Source organism: Nomascus leucogenys, chromosome 7b, assembly GCF_006542625.1.
Source record: "Nomascus leucogenys isolate Asia chromosome 7b, Asia_NLE_v1, whole genome shotgun sequence".
Taxonomy (NCBI): domain Eukaryota; kingdom Metazoa; phylum Chordata; class Mammalia; order Primates; family Hylobatidae; genus Nomascus; species Nomascus leucogenys.
In genome coordinates, this window is record NC_044387.1 from 49159725 (window position 1) to 49176964 (window position 17240).

The following is a 17240-nucleotide window of genomic DNA, read 5'->3' on the forward strand; positions in this document are numbered from 1 at the left end:
TTCTTATTACAGGAAAATTTCCACTGAGAACCTTTACTCCTTTATTCCTTTTACTCCTTTCTAGTTGCCTAAAAATTATTTCTTTATAACTCCTATCTTCATAATAGGCAGATCGTCTCCAACATCCCTAAGCAGGTGTCACTCCCTTTATTTCACAGAGAAGGAAGAGAAGCCTCAGCCTCTCAATTCCTTCCAGTCCCAGGAAGCCTGGTCCTAAGAGAGTATCACAGTAAATATCCCGCCAATGGCACCACCACCATCTTGCCAAGCAGGCGGCAGGCACTGCCAGCAACAGCCCTGGGGGCCTTGGTACCAGGCTCAAGGCTCCCCAGGCTCGCCTTCTGTGAAGAGAGATGAATTATTTTAAGGAAGCCAACAGAAAAGCTGTTGAAAACACAAATGCTCCTTAATGACCATTAATTCTCAGCTTTCAGAGCATTAGGAGTGAGTCAAGTGCCCCCAGAGAATAAGCGGCTTCTTTTCCTGTTTACACAACCACTCTAATGTAAACACACTTTCAAAAGAAGGATGTGGAAGGGGGGTCGGGTGAGGCTGGCTGCAAAGTCCCAACTACAGTTCTTCAACTAGAGGGGACGGGGTTCCACATGCACTGACCCAACACCTGGCCCTCAGGAACTGCCAGCCTAGAGGGAAGGAGATGAATTAGAACCTGGTGCAGTCACACAACCTGGCAGTACAGAGTGGTCAGGGGGAGTCCTGGGGGAGTCCCAGGGCCCCACAAAGGAGGGGTACCTGTCCTAGACTTTGATAAATGAGGGGGAGTTCCAGATCCAAGAAAGGGAAGATGTTAGTTCAACTATCCAGCCAATACTAATTTGTAGTGCCTGTCATGCACTAGCGATTATTCTTGCCACCAAAGATGAAACGGGTGGGTGGAGAGTTGGGAAAAACAAACATAGATACTATCCTCATGGAGCTCATAGTCTAATGAAGAGTGAGAGTACAAAGGTAACAAAAATAGGAAAATGACATGAACTTCTGGGACACAGACACATGTTCTTTCCTGAAACCCCATTAACATGACAAGAAAGCAATGTTCAAGCAAAGGCATATACCCACAAGGATGGAGCACTGAGGCACGGAAACACGGGAAGCTGGAAGGCGGAAAGATGCAGGCAAATCTCTCAGCAGATCAGAGAAAACCGAGTCCCGCTAGCAGCAGAGAAAACCGAGTCCCGCTAGCAGCAGAGAAGGTTTCCTGCTTATCCAAAACTCAGGACCCAGGGGCACCAGGTACCTCTGAAGGCGGGGAAGCAGGGAAGTATGATATACAAGGACTGGTCAAAGGTCTATTTAAGAAGCAGTTAGGGGCCGGGCGCAGTGGCTCACGCCTGTAATCCCAGCACTTTGGGAGGCCAAGGCGGGCGGATCACGTGATGTCAGGAATTTGAGACCAGCCTGGCCAACATGGTGAAGCCCAGTCTCTACTAAAAATACAAAAATTAGCTGGGTGTGGTGGTACAGGCCTGTAATTCCAGCTACTCAGGAGGCTGAGGCAGGAGAATTGCTTGAACCCAGGAGGCGGAGGTTGCAGTGAGCTGAGATTGCACCTCTGCATGCCAGCCTGGGTGACAGAACAAGATTCCATCTGGAAAAAAAAAAAAAAAAAAAAAAAAGGCAGTTAGGGCCAGGCACGGTGGCTCACGCCTGTAATCCCAGCACTTTGGGAGGCTGAGGTCAGGAGTTCGAGACCAGCCTGGCCAACATGGCAAAACCCCGTCTACTAAAAATACAGCAATCAGCCAGGCATGGTGGCACGGGCCTGTAGTCCCAGCTACTCAGGAGGCTGAGGCAGAAGAATCACTTGAATCCAGGAGGCACAGGTTGCAGTGAGCTGAGATCGCGCCACTGCCCTCCAGCCTGGGTGACAGACCAAGACTCCATCTGAAAAAAATAAAAATAAAAATAAAAAAAGAAGCAGAAGTCCAGGTCCTTTCTCCACACAAGAGGCTGGGACCTGCCCCATCTACCCCAGAAGAAGGCCACAGGCTCATCCTCCAGAGATGGTTCAAGCAGAGGCTCTCTAGCTTTGGAGCAGGGCAGATGAAAGCAAGCGAAGTATCAAAACAGAGGGATTGAGTAAACATCAGCATGCTGAACCTTTGTTCTCCTTCCCTTCTTGTCACAAGGGCAGAAACATCTCTGGGGACTCTGACCAGCCTGAAAAGAATGACCCAGAGATACTAACACTGGGATTACCTGGGAATTACCACTAAATCAGATCACCCTATAATAGAGCTCAGTGGGTGAGCCCCTACTACAAACTCAGAGCTCACAGATTTTTAATCCCCAATTCTTTTTTTTTTTTTTTTTTTTTTTTTTGAGACGGAGTCTCGCTCTGTCGCCCAGGCTGGAGTGCAGTGGCGCAATCTCGGCTCACTGCAAGCTCCGCCTCCCGGGTTCACGCCATTCTCCTGCCTCAGCCTCTCCAAGTAGCTGGGACTACAGGCGCCCGCCACCACGCCCGGCTAATTTTTTTGTATTTTTTTTTAGTAGAGATGGGGTTTCACCGTGGTCTCGATCTCCTGACCTCGTGATCCGCCCGCCTCAGCCTCCCAAAGTGCTGGGATTACAAGCGTGAGCCACCGCGCCTGGCCTAATCCCCAATTCTTAAAATATGAGCAATCAAACAAAGAGTCCAACTTGGAATAAGGACCATGCAGAGCGAAAACAAAATTTACTTAATATTAGTATCCTTAGAGATAAGAGAAGATATCGCAACCATGATGCAAGAACAGGATGTAATTCAACAGGGACTTTCAGACCAAAAGAACACTAGTAAATTTAAAATTTGACAGCAGAAATGAAAGGTTGAATAGGAGGGCTGACTGGCAAATCAGATCAAGTCCACCAGAAAATTGAGCAAAAAGACAAAATGGTAAGAAATAGGAGGAAATACTGGCTGGGTGACTGGGCCCTGTGGCTCACGCCTATAGTCGCAGCACTTTGGGAGTCCAAGGTGGGAGAATTGCTTGGGCCCAGGAATTTGAGACCTGCCTGGGCAACACAGATCTCACCTTTACAAAAAAAAAAAAAAATTCAAGAAAATTAGCCAGGTGTGGTGGTATGCATCTATGGTCCCAGCTACTCAGGAGGCTGGGGCAGGAGGATTGCTTGATCCTGGGAGGTCAAGGCTGCAGTGAGCTGTGATTGTGCCACTGCACTACAGCTTCAGTGACAAGAGTAAGACCATGTATCAAAAAAAAAAAAATAGGAGGAAATACATAACAAAATTAGGGAACTAGTCCAGGGTTCCAACATCCTAACAGTAGGACTGCCTAGAATGAGAAAAAAAGAGGAGAAAATAATGAATGAAATAATGCAAGAAAATTTCCTAGAGCTTTAGAACCCAAGTTTCTAGACTAAAAGAACCCACTGAGTGCCTAGAGTAGATTAAAATAGATATACACAATGGAATATCATTATGAAATTGTAGAGTATTGGTGAAAAAGAAACTCCTACAGTCTTCCAGAGAAAAACAAGTCATAGACAATGGGTCACAAATTAAAATGGGTGTAGACTACTCAACAATGCCCAAAAAACTAGAAGACAATGAACAGTGTGTGTTCAAACTTCTGAAGGAAAATGATTTCTAACCTAAAATTTGATGCTCAACCAAACTATCAAGAAAATTGTAGAAGGAACATATTTTCAGATGGGCAAGGCCTCAAAAAGTTTACCTCTGATGTGTTCTTCCTCAGGGGACTGCTTGTTTTGAGAGTCCCTAGCTAAATGGGGGCTCCAGTACCAGAGCCGTTAGCAACCCAGCACTAACAGGAAATGAAGGGAGCTGGATGTGGTCTCTACAGTGTGCCTTTCACAGGATACATCTTGTACATGGTGGACAGCCTAATGCCTGTCTGTCCAACCCGTGACCAGGGGGTCCCTCATACATGAAACTTGTTTATACTGGCAAATGCTGTGTGGCTCTTGCCTGACCTATCCCTGCCTGACTACCACTCTGGCCCTAGGAGCCCAACTTTATGCTTCCCCCGGTATCCTAGGGAAAACCCAGCCTGGGGCAGCCCCTGGTTCTTCTCATGGAAGGTGCAAATTCAACACACAATCGCAATAGGAAACAAGTTTAAAGATTTTTTTACTTACAGATCCTGGGCAAGGAGAGTGCCATGAGTCAGGAGGGCAGTCCTCTGTCCCCAGGTCAGATGAAGCAGAAATGAAGAGTCAGAGAGAGTATGGGGCAAATAGCAGTACACATAATGAATAAGATGTGGTCACCTTAAGTTAATGGCCAAATGCCTGGATGGTCCATTTAAAGGAAGCAGGAGGAAAGTGGGCAGCCCCGTCTGCTGGCGGGAGAGAGGCCTCTTAAGTTCTTAACACTGGCCACTTGGCTTGAGCCATCTCAGTGTGGTGTAGATCTGGAAACTGTGTCCAGGGTGACCGAGCCCTGCCACTGGTATGAGAGTGTTAAACTTGTATTCAACATGGATGCCAAGACAACATAAATCTATAAGGATCCACTATACCACTCTACTAAAATAAGGGTATAAACCAAGAAAGAGGAAGCTGTGGGAACAGAGAAACACAAGAGCAAGGCAAAGGGATTCCCCAGGGTGATGGTGAGGGGGGATCCCAGGACAACAACTGTGTGGCCAGCAGAGGGGGCACCTGATTCAGACCACAGCAGTCACAAGGCTCTGGGGCAGATTCCTTGGAGGAGATGAAACTGATGAACTGATGCGTCTAAAACACATTAAGGGAGATTTAGGAATTGATAGAAAGTTTGGGGTTGAATGCGTGGCAAGTAGAAAACAGAACAAACTCTAGGGAAAACAGAGAATAATTCAGGAAAAGAAATCAAAGTTCAGCCTGGGCAATATAGTGAGATCTCCATCTCTACAAACTTTTTTTTTTTTTTTTTTCAATTAGCTGGGCATGATGGTGTGCACCTGTGGTCCCAGCTACTTGGGAGGCTGAGGTGGGAGGATTGCTTGGGCCTGGGGTCAAGGCCGCAGTGAGCTGTGATTGTACTCCAAGCCTGGGTGACAGAGTAAGACCTTGTCTTAAAAAAAAAAGGAATCAAAGTGGACAAAACGGCTAGGGGGATAGAAGAACAAGGACACATGTATGTCGAAGGGCCAGGAAGAGGCAAGAAAGGGCTAACACTGACGTCTTCCATGGGGGGAAGTCAATAGGTGATGCAAAACAAAAATTAGGAAGTAGCAACACTAACAAAGGTAAATTCCAAAGGAACTAGCTCAGTGTTGATGCTGGGGATAACAGCTATTTTTTGGTAACAGACCTTGTACACTCATCTGACTCTAAACCATGAGCATGTATAACTCTGATAAAAATAAAAACCACAAAGGTATATAGTACCAGGAATGTTTAGATAGAGGGGCTGGCTCTGGGCTGAGATCTGAAGGTAAAGAAGTCCTGGTCAGGAGGGCACAGGAGACCAGCTAGAGGGAATTACAAAAGCCAGGGGTGAGCTGCCAGGGGCTTGGACCAGGTGGTGGTAGAGAGATGGGGAGGAGTGAATGGATTCAGAACAATATGAGAAAACTGATGGGATCAGACAACAGCTCGGTGCGTAACAGCAGGGAGGCCGGGGTTCCTGGTGATGTGGACAGAGAACCTTTCCATGGATGAGGAAACAAAGGAGATTCTTTAAAAGTCAGGCAGCAGACACTCTTGGCAACATGGAGAGAATGCACAATTGTTTGAAGGCAGCAGAGAAAGCACCATTAAAAAAGACTCACTCCATGCTTCCTGGAAACAGATGATGTTGACTCCACACATTGCAGCCACCTCTACGATAGCCTTTATGCGTCTATGAAGGGCAGAGACCTGAGAATTTAAAATGGATTAGAATCCATTTAGTTATATTGGTAAGGCAATTTTTAGGATCTCATCCTAATGCATATGGAACAATCAATGCCCACCTGGGCAGGTATGAGGAGTAGGGTGGGGAGTTTCTATATTTGGTTATCTCCTGATGTCCAAAATCTGCATGAAAAGCTGGAGGCGCAGAGGCTCTGGGGTCACAGACACTTAGACACTGCTTCAGTTTCCTCACCTGGTAATGGGAAGGCTGCCACCTGACCTGTGGGGTTGCTGAGAGGCAGGGATGAGGATGGTGCTGCTTCCGGTCCAGGGCCCACGCTCACACCCATCTCCCAGGTCAGCCACCCCCTTGGCCTGGGACTCCACTCTCCACTCTCCTGCCTTTAGAGGCAAGTCTTGTCCCACACTTATCCTACTTATCCTGTGTGCATCTTATCATGGAATGCCTTGCCTCTCTGGCTTTTTTAAATCCCCGTGCTTTGGTGTGTGCTGTGCCCTGGGCCAGGAATGTACTTCCCTCCTCCCACCTAATCTTCCTGGAGGTGTTATCTATGTCACGTGTCGCCCCTCTGTGGGCCTCTGCAGACTCTCACAGCTGTGGGCCAAGTGTCAAGGTAACTGGGCATCCCCTGGCCTTCCAGAGCCATTGTGTGCCACTGCTTTCATTGTGTGCCACTCTTCCTCTGCTGTCTGTCACTCCCAGGACCCCACAGGCTCCTTGGGGATAGGAAGAAAGCATCTTCATCGTCTGCTTGTCCTTGGCACAATGCCTGGCTCTCAGGAGACATTCAAAAGTGTTTGTTCAAAGACAGACCAAAGGAACCAGGCTGAAAACCCAGAGCACACAAACTCTTTACAAGGCCTATAGTCTCCTCCTTTGAGAGGCTGTGCACCCCATGGCTTTACGGATATTTGCTGACAGCATCAGCCCCGCAAACACATATTTGCTTGGCGTTAGCAAAATGCAAAGCATACTTCTAGGCCCTGTGTGGGTGAAAAAAACATAGCTGGTCCTATGACTTGACAGTCTGGGATGATAGAGGGGACATATCCACAAAAAATGAATCCAGATGCAAATGTGAGAGGACTGAGAACCAGACATCTGTGAATCCAACAAAAGCAAAGGAAGGACCAACGTGAATGATGATGCAGAACCAAACCTGGAATCCAAGAGACCTTAGGTTTCTCCAGAATCCCTAAGAATCCTCAAACACGCCGTATCCTGAGGAAATCTGTGCAGGGAAATCCCTGAAAGATTGAGCAGCTGGAGGAATGCTGTGGAGAAGTGTATAAAGCAAACCACCTGCGCCTGTGACAACATGTTTCTTTAGGGAGATACATGATGCTGTCACCTTTATTTACTAACTCTGAGGTCATAAGCGAATGCCTATCTATTCCCGTAATCCTGTAGGCACCACAGCTGACAGACTTCTGGGTATAGCAAGTCCCCGCCCTGAGGATTAAGGCAGAAGAACACACAGACAGTCCCGACCAGCGTGTGCTGGCTGGCTGCCTCCTGGCAGGCAGCTGAGAGGCAGCGTCCCGTGGAGAGCACGAGCAGGCCAAAAGGGCACCCTCCCGGTTGGTAAATGGAGCTTCAGATCAATAGCTGGAGAGAAGTGGAAAGATCAGTGAGGAGGAGGGAGAGACAGAATAAGAACAAGAAGACAGAAGAGCCAGAGATGCAGGCTGGAGGGATGTGGGGAGGCCAGGGCAGGAGCGTCTCTGCTACTGCTTGAGGCACCCAAGCCTGCAGACCTGGAGTATGTGGCCAGCCAGGGCCTGCAGGTGTGCTCCAAGGGCGGGCCACAACCCCGTTTGTGTATTTATTATGGTGAAAAGAGTCTGCACCTGTTCTGCCACAGGGGCATTTGCGGGGAGGGGGATTCTGTTCTGAACCAGCCCCACGTGCACGATGCGGGGTCGTCTCAGCTGCTCCTCCGCCGCTTCAAAGGCATATCCCTGCAGTTCAAAGTCTTCTCTGGAGGCGGCTTCGAAAGCTTCCCTGGGCAGATCAAGCTTCCTAGATGGGCAGGAAAAAAGAGGGAAGGTGATTTTGATTCAGTCTGCTCCACTTAAAATCCCTCTCCCATTTCTTGTAGTTATTTATCAGCCAAAGAGGTGAGAATGTCCTGGCTAGAAGGCGCTCAGTGCCAGGGCCCAAGGGAGCTGGCAAGCAGTGGGGTCCAGCCATGACAGAACACTACACTGAACCTGGACTTTACCTGCAGTTGGCAGGGAGACCTCAGCAGAGAGGCAGCACGGTTAGGCCTGGCAATGGGGAGGCCAGTCAAGAGGTTGGTGTTTTAGAGTTGCTGAAATCAGGGTAGGAATTAAAGTCCTGGCAGTCATCACAGAAAGGAGGGAACAGATTCTCAAAAGTGGTTCTGAACCAGAATCAGGGCTATGCTGAGCCTAGGGTGTGAGGCAGGCTGTGGGAGCAGAGAGGGGCTTGGAAAATGGGGCTCCGGAGACAGGCTGGATGCAGAGGCCATGACCTGGGATCACATGGATGGCCTTATGGTGAATAAAGACCCTGGCCACTCTGTCCTGCTGCTCCTGCTGGAGGAGGCCAGTTCCACATCTGGTGTTGGGTGGGCTTGGAGGGGCCCAGGTGTTCAGATGGAAGCCCTAAGTGCTCATCCACATTTGTAGTTTATTGACCAAGGCTAGAGAATTAGTTATAAAACCTTCCACTGAAGTGACCACTGGCCAAACAGCAAATACCTCCTGATACCTGTTGCACACCCGAAGGTGAAAGCCACAGAGGCATGGGATGGGACACGGCCCCTAGCCAGGAAGGGCTTACCATCTAAGGGCAAGATGATTATGAAATACTCAGAAAACACATCAAAAAATAACCTGACAGCCATTATCTAATAATAATATTTCTCTCCTACTTTAAATCACTTTCTTGGAGACGTTTCTTTCAAAATCACAGCCCTGTCAGCCCAAGCCCCCTGTCACCGCCCCCTGCCAGGCACTTTCCATGTGACGGCCCTGACAGCTTTGAGTTCGGTTCCGCCCCTGACAATCAGCCTGCTTTTCAAGTAGTCAAGGTTCCCTTCACTCCAGCAGGTTAGAAATAGCAGCAGTGCCCACACCGTGCCTCTCCTTGCTGTGACTGCCTTAGACAGTCCTCCCACCCTCCAGCGGAAGGGCACTCCTGCAGGCCACAACCTCAGGGCAAATCCCCTCTGATGGACATAATCACGCAGCTTTCCAGGATGTGTGTGTGGGCAGACACCGGGAGAAAAAGGAGCAAGGCTTATGTGTCTATTCCCTCGAGGGCCTGTGGGCCTGGGAGCCAGACAGCTCTTTGAGAGTGTCCTGGTGAACCCTGCCTGGCCTCTCAGCCTGTGTTCTCACACCAGGAAAATGTCAGATGAAGAGCTCGTCTTGGGTGTGGAAACATGGCTGTAACCATCACCTGGCTGAAGTCTCTCTCCCCATCTTCCCACCATGCACAACCTCCATTACCTACCCTTCTTCCCCCAAGTGGTGCCTCCGCCTGGCCAGCCCTGAGGCTGCCCACCTCCTTATCCCCAGCTCCCTGCGAGCTCATTCTAAGCCAAGGTAATACAGGAGAGGCCGCTCCACCCTCCAGGACAGCCACCTTTGGGGCTCTACCTCCTCCCAGCCACTCCTGTCTACTATCTGGGCACCACCTGTAAGGCCTCTCTGCCCTCCCATTATCCAAGGTGGTCCATTACCACATCCTACACAGCTTCATCTTGGAGAACCTAGCCAATCCTCAAGCTATACCCTGTGCAGACGCAGTCAGTGACCATATGCTGTGCCCACTGAAAGGCCTGGTACAGGAGATTCAGTGGACCACTGAGATGGACTGAATGCTTATGTCTGCCCCAAATTTGTATGTTGAAATCCTCATCTCCAATGTGATAGGGCTCTTTGGGAGGTGATTAGGTCATGAGGGTAGAGTCCTTTTAAAAGACCCCCAGAGGGCATGCTTGCTTCCTGCACCAGGAAAGAACACAGTGAGAAGGCACCATCTACAAACCAGAAAGTGGGCCCTCACCAGACACCAGATCTACTGTGGCACCTTGATCTTGATCTTCATAGCATCCAGAACTGTGAGGAATAAATTCATGTGATTTAAGATGGGGAAAGAGACCATAGCCAGATGTTGGTTACAGCCAGGGTTGCACACTCAGACAAGAGCTCTGCCACCTGACATCTTCCTGGTGTGAGACCACAGGCTGAGGACAGTGTTTACTAGGACATTCCCAAAGGGCTGTCCAGCTACCAGGCCCACAGGCCTTTGGGGAAACAGACACACAGACCCTTCTCCTTTTTCTCCCTGTGATTGCCCACAAGTACTGGGAAGTCTGTGGTATTTTGTTATAGCAGCCCAAAAGTACTAAAACAAGCATCAGTCAGCCACTGCCCAGGAGGACAAGACCAGCAAATGAGCCATAACCTCACAGACAGCCTCATGCTGCCACTGCCTGCCCTGGTCCCTGTAGTTGGCTTTCAGACCCTCTACCCCTCACCCTGCTACTGAGGCCTCCCTACTCAGGGCTTCCCTTCAGACTTCAAGGAGTAAAGCCTGTCACTTCCCATCCTAGCCCCACCATGCCCTTCAGGGCCCCCATCTCTCCCACCCAGGGTCAGGCAGACCTTGCCAGAGGACACCAAGTTCTGCCTCCTCAGCAACCTCTCACTTCTGGAACTTTATCTTTCCACGTCTGATAGCTCTTTACCACCAGCATTTTAAATCATTAAACTAGAGCTCTGTTACAAAAGAGACACGTGCTCATGGCGGGGGTGAATCAAATAGTGGGAAAGGGTATAAAATGAAACATAAATTCCCCTTTCTACCCCACCCCTAGTCCCAAAACTCAGAGGCAACCCCTCTTAACAATGTTTTATGTCTCTTTCCTATTTTCCTACATGTATGCATTACAAATACAATGGCATCATTCTGTATTTTCTGTTCTTCAACTTGCCTTTTTCACTTAATACACACAGCTTGGACATCTTTCTCCACTAGTACCTACAGACCTCCACATCCATCACTGAAGCTGTTAAAGAGTCTCTCCCATTGAAAAACAGAAGGGGGGTGGGGGGGGAGGGAGAGAAGGACAGGAAGAAAGAGAAAGAAGGACAGTGTTCCACAGATGTCCACATGTTTACTCACTTTCTGTCTCTCCCTGCTGCCTAGGGAGCTTCCACACATGCTTCCCCTCAGCTCAGGCCTCACCTCCTGGCCCCATCTCAGGAATTGCCAACAGCCTTATCCTGGCTAAATCCAGCAGACTTCCTGCTGTCCTCACCCACTAGACATTTCTGAGCCATCTAATGCTTCTTTCCCTGTCCTGCCCCAGTGTGCTCACCTCCAGAATCTCCCACAAAGTCTCTTTCACCCCTTGAATATCCGGGTTTTCCAGCATTCTCTCCAGCACCCTCTTTTGTACCTGCTCCTCCTCCACCTGGAATGACCATTTCCAGGGCAGCTCAACAAGCCCAGCCTCGCCCACCTGAGGCCCACCTCCACATAGCAAATAACCCCTGGGTTATTTCCACCTGCAGACCCTGAAGCTACTGTAGCAGGTTGAGCTGTGTCTCCATCCTGACACCTGGAACCTGTCATTGTGATTTTATTTGGAAAAAGGGTCTTCACAGACGTAATTAAGATCAGGATCTCAAGATCATCCTGGATTATCCAAGTAAGCTCCAAATCCAAAGACGGGTGTGTGTGTGTGTGTGTGTGTGTGTGTGTGTGTGTGTGTGTGTGTGTGTGTGTGTGTCTTTGAGACAGGGCCTCACTCTGACTCCCAGGCTGGAGTGCAGAGGAGAGATTTTGGCTCACTGCAGCCTCAACCTCCCAGGCTCAAGTGATCCTCCCGCCTCAGCCTGCCATGTAGCTAGGACTACAGATGCATGCTACCATGCCTGGCTATTTTTTTAAATGTTTTATAGAGATGAGTGTCTCGCTATGTTGCCCAGGCCAGTCTCGAACTCCTGAGTTCAAGCAATCTTCCAGCCCTAGCCTCCCAAAGTGCTGAGATTACAGGTGTGAGCCACTGTACCCTGCTCAAAGACAAGAGACACCACAGGAGAAATACAGGCACAACAGGAGAAGGCCAAGAAAGAGGTAGAGACTGGCTGTCACAAGCTAAGGAAAGCCCAGAGCCACCTGAGGCTAGAAAAGAAAAGGAAGGATTCTCCCCTAGGATCTTTGGAGGAACACGGCCCTGCTGACACGTTGGTCTTGTACTTGTGGTCTTCAGAACTGTGAGAATAAGTTTCTGTTGTTTCAAGCCACCCAGTTTGTGGTAATTTGTTACGGCAGCCCTAGGAACTAAACAACACTCAAACGCAACCTGTCCAAAGATGCTCCTCATCACATGAGTCGACTGGCCATCTGAGAGTCCAAGCCAGAAGCCGGCAAGATCCTCACTGTCACACCTGTTATCCTCATTGCCTCACTGTCCACTGACCTCCCTGAGACCTCTGGAAGCCTTGTCTCTCCACCCCCAGGTACTCTGTTCACATAAGGCCTCTCATCTTCCACCTACTTTTTTCCAGGCTAGTCTTTTTTCCTTTCCCTTTTTAAAAATTTCGGATCATCCAGTCATTATTCCAGGTCATTCTTCACTCAGCCACCAGGTCAAACTCTTCAAAGGCTCCACCATTATCAAGACACAGTTCCGCTGCCTCAGACACCCTAAGAGCGACCTGCCACTCCTGCCTCCTCTCTCAGGTCTTCCTCGGGGGAGCACTCAATGACTAACCCTCTCACAAACACAGTCCTCAAATGGGCACGTTCCCTGGTGTCTGGGGACATGTACACTTCCTGTCTCCCCTAGGATGTAGCTTAGGCATGGTGCTCCTGGGAAGCCTTCCTGATGTCCCCCCAACTCCAAACACACAAACTCTCTCAAGCTCTCCCTGCCTCCTTCTCACAGTGTAATGAAACCATCAAAAGATGGAAAGCCCCCAAGGGCAGGAACCATGACTTACTCATCCTGGTATCCCCAGTGCCAGTGGCTGAGACTAAGTACTCAACGAATGCTTGTTGACTGAATGACTGCTTCTTGGTTCTGGCTGTCTTAAAATGGAAAGTTGATGTTCTCTGGGGATTTCGTCTGCCACAGGTAAAGGCTCATTTGGATCATTCACTGAGCAAACATTTACTAAGCATTGTAACTGGGAGAAGAGGTGGTCTTGTGTGGAGCACATCGGGAGTCGGATCCGAGGGGCTGAGGGCTTCAGGTCCAATGGACCTTCACAGAGGTAGCTATGTCCAAGTCAGACTTAGAGGAGTTTACAGGAATTTAAGTGGGATTAGAGTTTTTAAATGAGCAGTAATTTTTTAATCTTCAGTTCGAAATGCCATTCATCACCAAATCCCACACATTAGCAAGGACAGAGCAAGTACAAAGGTTTACACCTTAGGGATAAAAGCTGAAAGGGCTAAATGCTGAGTAGAACAGAGCAAGAAAAGGGGATAGGAAAAGGAGCCACTTTGTTATTGTGAGCCCCAGGATGAAGCCTGGCAGTCATTGGTCAAAAGAGGTTGTCTCCCATTTCACCAGCCATTATCATCATCCCTCCTGCTCTGGAGTGACCCAAATGCTTAGATACAATCCCTCTTGCAGGCAGTCCTTGGGCTGACCTCAGCCCTTCTCCAGAATGTGCCCCAGCCAATCACCTTTGTGGGAAACTGACTTCTCTTTTCCCAAGACTCTTCTCCTTTACCTCTCCCTGGCACCCATATGCTGTCTTTTTCCCAGGAAGACATGCCCACCCCACTCTTAGAATAAACTAATTCCCATCCCCAGAAGCGTAAGACACCCCTTGCTTTATTTAAGACATTTTCTTTAGGAGTCTCAACTCTGAGACACTTCTCAAGGACCAGTCTTTACAGATGCAGTGGAAATAGGAGCATGAGCGCATTCACTGGGAGGGGCCTTAAAGGTCACCCAGCCCTTCGGATATGAAGAGCCTTTTCTGACAAAGTTCTGTACTACCTCACCCCAAAAAAGTGGCTGTTCTAACTTCATCATCCACTAGCTGTGAAAACACCCTTGGATCTGAGGTGTAGCCTCCCTGCAGTAACTCCACAGCAGCTGTGGCTGGGAACCACCAATCCAATCAACACCTTCAGTTACCGGTGAACTGGTCTGGTTCCTGCTGCAAGGTCACTGCCACAAGGTCATGGAGCCTGCAGACTGGCTGGACTCGGGGAGGCAGGGAGCCCACAAATGAGCAAGGAAGTGGAAGGAGAGTTAGTCAGGGGCTGCATGTGGTCAGAGTTTGGATTTCATCCTAAGAGCCCAGGAAATTCCTTACAGAGTTTTAAGCACAAAGGAGCAACAGTATGTGATTTTTTCTTTTCTTTTTTTTTTTTGAGACAGAGTCTTGCCCTGTCGCCCAGGCTGGAGTGCAGTGGCACAATCTGGACTCACTGCAAGCTCCGCCTCCCGGGTTCAAGCGATTCTCCTGCCTCAGCCTCCCGAGTAGCTGGGACTACAAGTGTGAGCCACCACACCCAGCTAATTTTTGTATTTTTAGTAGAGACAGGGTTTCACCATATTGGCCAGGCTGATCTCGAACTCCAGACCTTGTGATCCACCCGCCTCTGCCTCCCAAAGTACTGGGATTATAGGCATGAGCCACCGCGCCAGGCCAACAGGATATGATTTACATATTAAAGGGATCCTCGCCGGGCGCGGTGGCTCACGCTTGTAATCCCAGCACTTTGGGAGGCCGAGGCGGGCGGATCACGAGGTCAGGACATCGAGCCCATCCTGGCTAACACAGTGAAACCCCGTCTCTACTAAAAAATACAAAGAATTAGCCGGGCGTGGTGGCGGGCGCCTGTAGTCCCAGCTACTCGGAGAGGCTGAGGCAGGAGAATGGCGTGAACCCGGGAGGCGGAGCTTGCAGTGAGCCGAGATTGCGCCACTGCACTCCAGCCTGGGCGACAGAGCGAGACTCCGTCTCAAAAAAAAAAAAAAAAAAAAAAAAAGGGATCCTCTGGTTGCTGCAGGTAAGAAATGCACTGAAGAGAAACAAGAGTGGAAGGGGAAGTGTCTTTCTCTTTTCTTTTTTCTTTTTTTTTTTTTTTTTTGAGACAGAGTCTCACTCTGTCACCCAGGCTGGAGTGCAGTGGCGGTGATCTCTGCTCACCGCAAGCTCCGCCTCCCGGGTTCACGCCATTCTCCTGCCTCAGCCTCCCGAGTAGCTGGGACTACAGGTGCCTGCCACCACGCCCGGCTAATTTTTTGTATGTTTAGTAGAGACGGGGTTTCATCGTGTTAGCCAGGATGGTCTCGATCTCCTGACCTGGTGATCCGCCCGCCTAGGCCTCCCAAAGTGCTGGGATTACAGGCGTGAGCCACCGCGCCTGGCCGGGAAGTGTCTTTTTCAGCTTTGTGGACACAGTGTCCAGCAGTACACAGCCCTCAGAAAGTCCTGGTGATGCACACAGCTTGCAGGAAGTGGAAAAACTAACGCCCATGGCTTGCCAGTGGGAAAGGTTCACTCGCCAACTAAATGCAGACAGCCTTTATTTCCAAGGGTCAGCCAGAGGTCGGGTCACCGCAGGAAGGATGGTCTGGGGCCGGACAATCAGTACACCTGCTGGGTGCTCTGATTGGAGACAGTGATCCAGCCAGACACCCAGAAGACAAGCCCGGCTGGCCACAGAGAAAGCCCTGGAGAGTAAAATCCCGTCCTTTTCCTTCCAGTTCTGGGCAACGTGGGGGAGAAGAGATTTGTAAAGGTCACCCCAGGATTCTGCAACCCCCAAGGACCCCAGGGCCGTCCCATCAAAACCTACTATGGTCTCTGCCCACCAACTCAGGACTTCTCACCGCCTCCCCTGAACCCTTCAGACCCTGAGGCCCTCCCTGCCTGCTCCCCCAGACCCACACTCTGTGGCCCCAAGACCCCATTAACTTAGTGCAGACCTGAGCTCCTTGCCATAGAGAACGCGCTTCACCTCCTGCAAGTCGGGGAGCGGCAGGTGCTTCTCCAAGCATTCCTCCAGCGACTTCCACTCAGCGCCCGCCATGGCCAACGTCCGCCAGGGCCTGTGTCCTCGCACGAACTGTCTGCCCTTTGCCCGCAGTGGGAGGAGGTGCCCAGGCCCGCTCAGGCGCCCTTGCCTTTATCTCTTACTCTCGCTCCCGGACAGCTCAAGTGAGGACACGTCACTTCCTCGCGCAGCCAATCTGTCCTCCAGGGCTTCGCGAGTGGGACCGCCCCTGGCCTTTAGCGCTCCTTCGGCACGTGCCAGGACACGTTCCTCTTTCCACCGCCGCAGCACACGGCCAATCAGCTCTCCAGGGCCTCGCGTGGGGAGGGGGCGGAGGGATCCGCCCCTTGCCCTTTGCCCCTTGCCCTTCGCCTCTCCGTTAGCAAGCGATAAGACACGCCCCTGCACAGGCGGGACTGCGCGGAGCCCTCGCGCTTCGGCTGCGAGTCAGGACTGAGGCTGTCCCCCTCCCGCCTCCCTCAGGGGCCCTCGCGCGGCTGCCTCCAGGTTCCACCCCTCACCTGCCCCTTGGTGTCGGGGCGGGACCCTGGAGAGGTCGTGAGGGAGGCCTGGGCGCGGCCTCCGGGAGGCTGTAGCACGGGTCTGAGGTAAATGGCCCGCCCGCTGCTGAGCCCTCGCGGGGGCTGGTTCCACCAGCAACCGCTGGGCAGGGCCCCTCCCGACCGCGACCTCCTGTCCGCAGCGTAGGGCAGCCGGCCGGGCCAGTCTCCCGCACAGGACTACCGAGGAAGGTACGGGACGAGTTTCAGTGTCCCATGGGCACGCGACGGCTGCACCTCTGTCGTCCGGAGCCTTTATGTCTGGGGAGTTTTAACCCTCGAGGGGCCAGGCTCGGAGTCCATGCCGCTACCTGGTTTGCGCGTTCCCACCCCCGGCTTTGGGGCCGCCGGAGGGGAAGGTCAGCTGCTTGCCTGCAGTTCCGTGCGCCTCGGTGGAGCTAATATTGTAAAATGCGGGGTCCCCGGGTGAGGGCGCGCCCCCTGCACCCTAGGGCCCCTTTTCAGCCCTGCCCTCTGCTGCGTGTGTGCAAATATGGGCACTTTCCTGCGGTAGGGTGCGCTTTAAACTGTCACTGAGATGGTAGGAGTGAGAGCCCCATTTGCTGTTACCGCTAATTCAGAGGGTGCCATCCCTTCAGGAGCAAAGAAGCGTCCTCTTTGGGGTCCTATTGAGAATTAGGGCAGTAAGGCCCGCTTACCTCGGCGGGCAGCCGGGTGAAGGAACCAGTCTGTAGAAGTCCTATTCAGCCACTTGTAAACCTTGTGACCCCAGGAAGGTTTAACTTAGTCGCTGGAGGCTTCTGTTGCTTTATCCGTAAAATAGGAATGCAAAGATTACGCTGTGGGGTTGTTTAAAAGTCAGAAAAGGCCAGCACGGTGGC

At 50.9% G+C, this 17240-nt stretch overlaps 1 protein-coding gene across 2 annotated transcripts in view; it reads right to left on the minus strand.

Moving 5' to 3' along the window:
• The window catches only part of UPB1 (beta-ureidopropionase 1), a 45598-nt gene extending 29467 nt beyond the window's left edge, over nt 1-16131 (minus strand). For both annotated transcript variants that reach the window (XM_003280826.3, XM_003280825.3), the window contains exons 1-3: nt 15771-16131; nt 7681-7852; nt 5745-5832 (exon numbers count right to left, since the gene is read on the minus strand). In XM_003280826.3, coding sequence (XP_003280874.1) covers nt 5745-5832; nt 7681-7852; nt 15771-15874 — 364 coding nt within the window. In that variant the 5' untranslated portion in view covers nt 15875-16131. The remainder of the gene's footprint in view (nt 1-5744; nt 5833-7680; nt 7853-15770) is intronic.
• Nucleotides 16132-17240: the final 1109 nt, after the last annotated feature.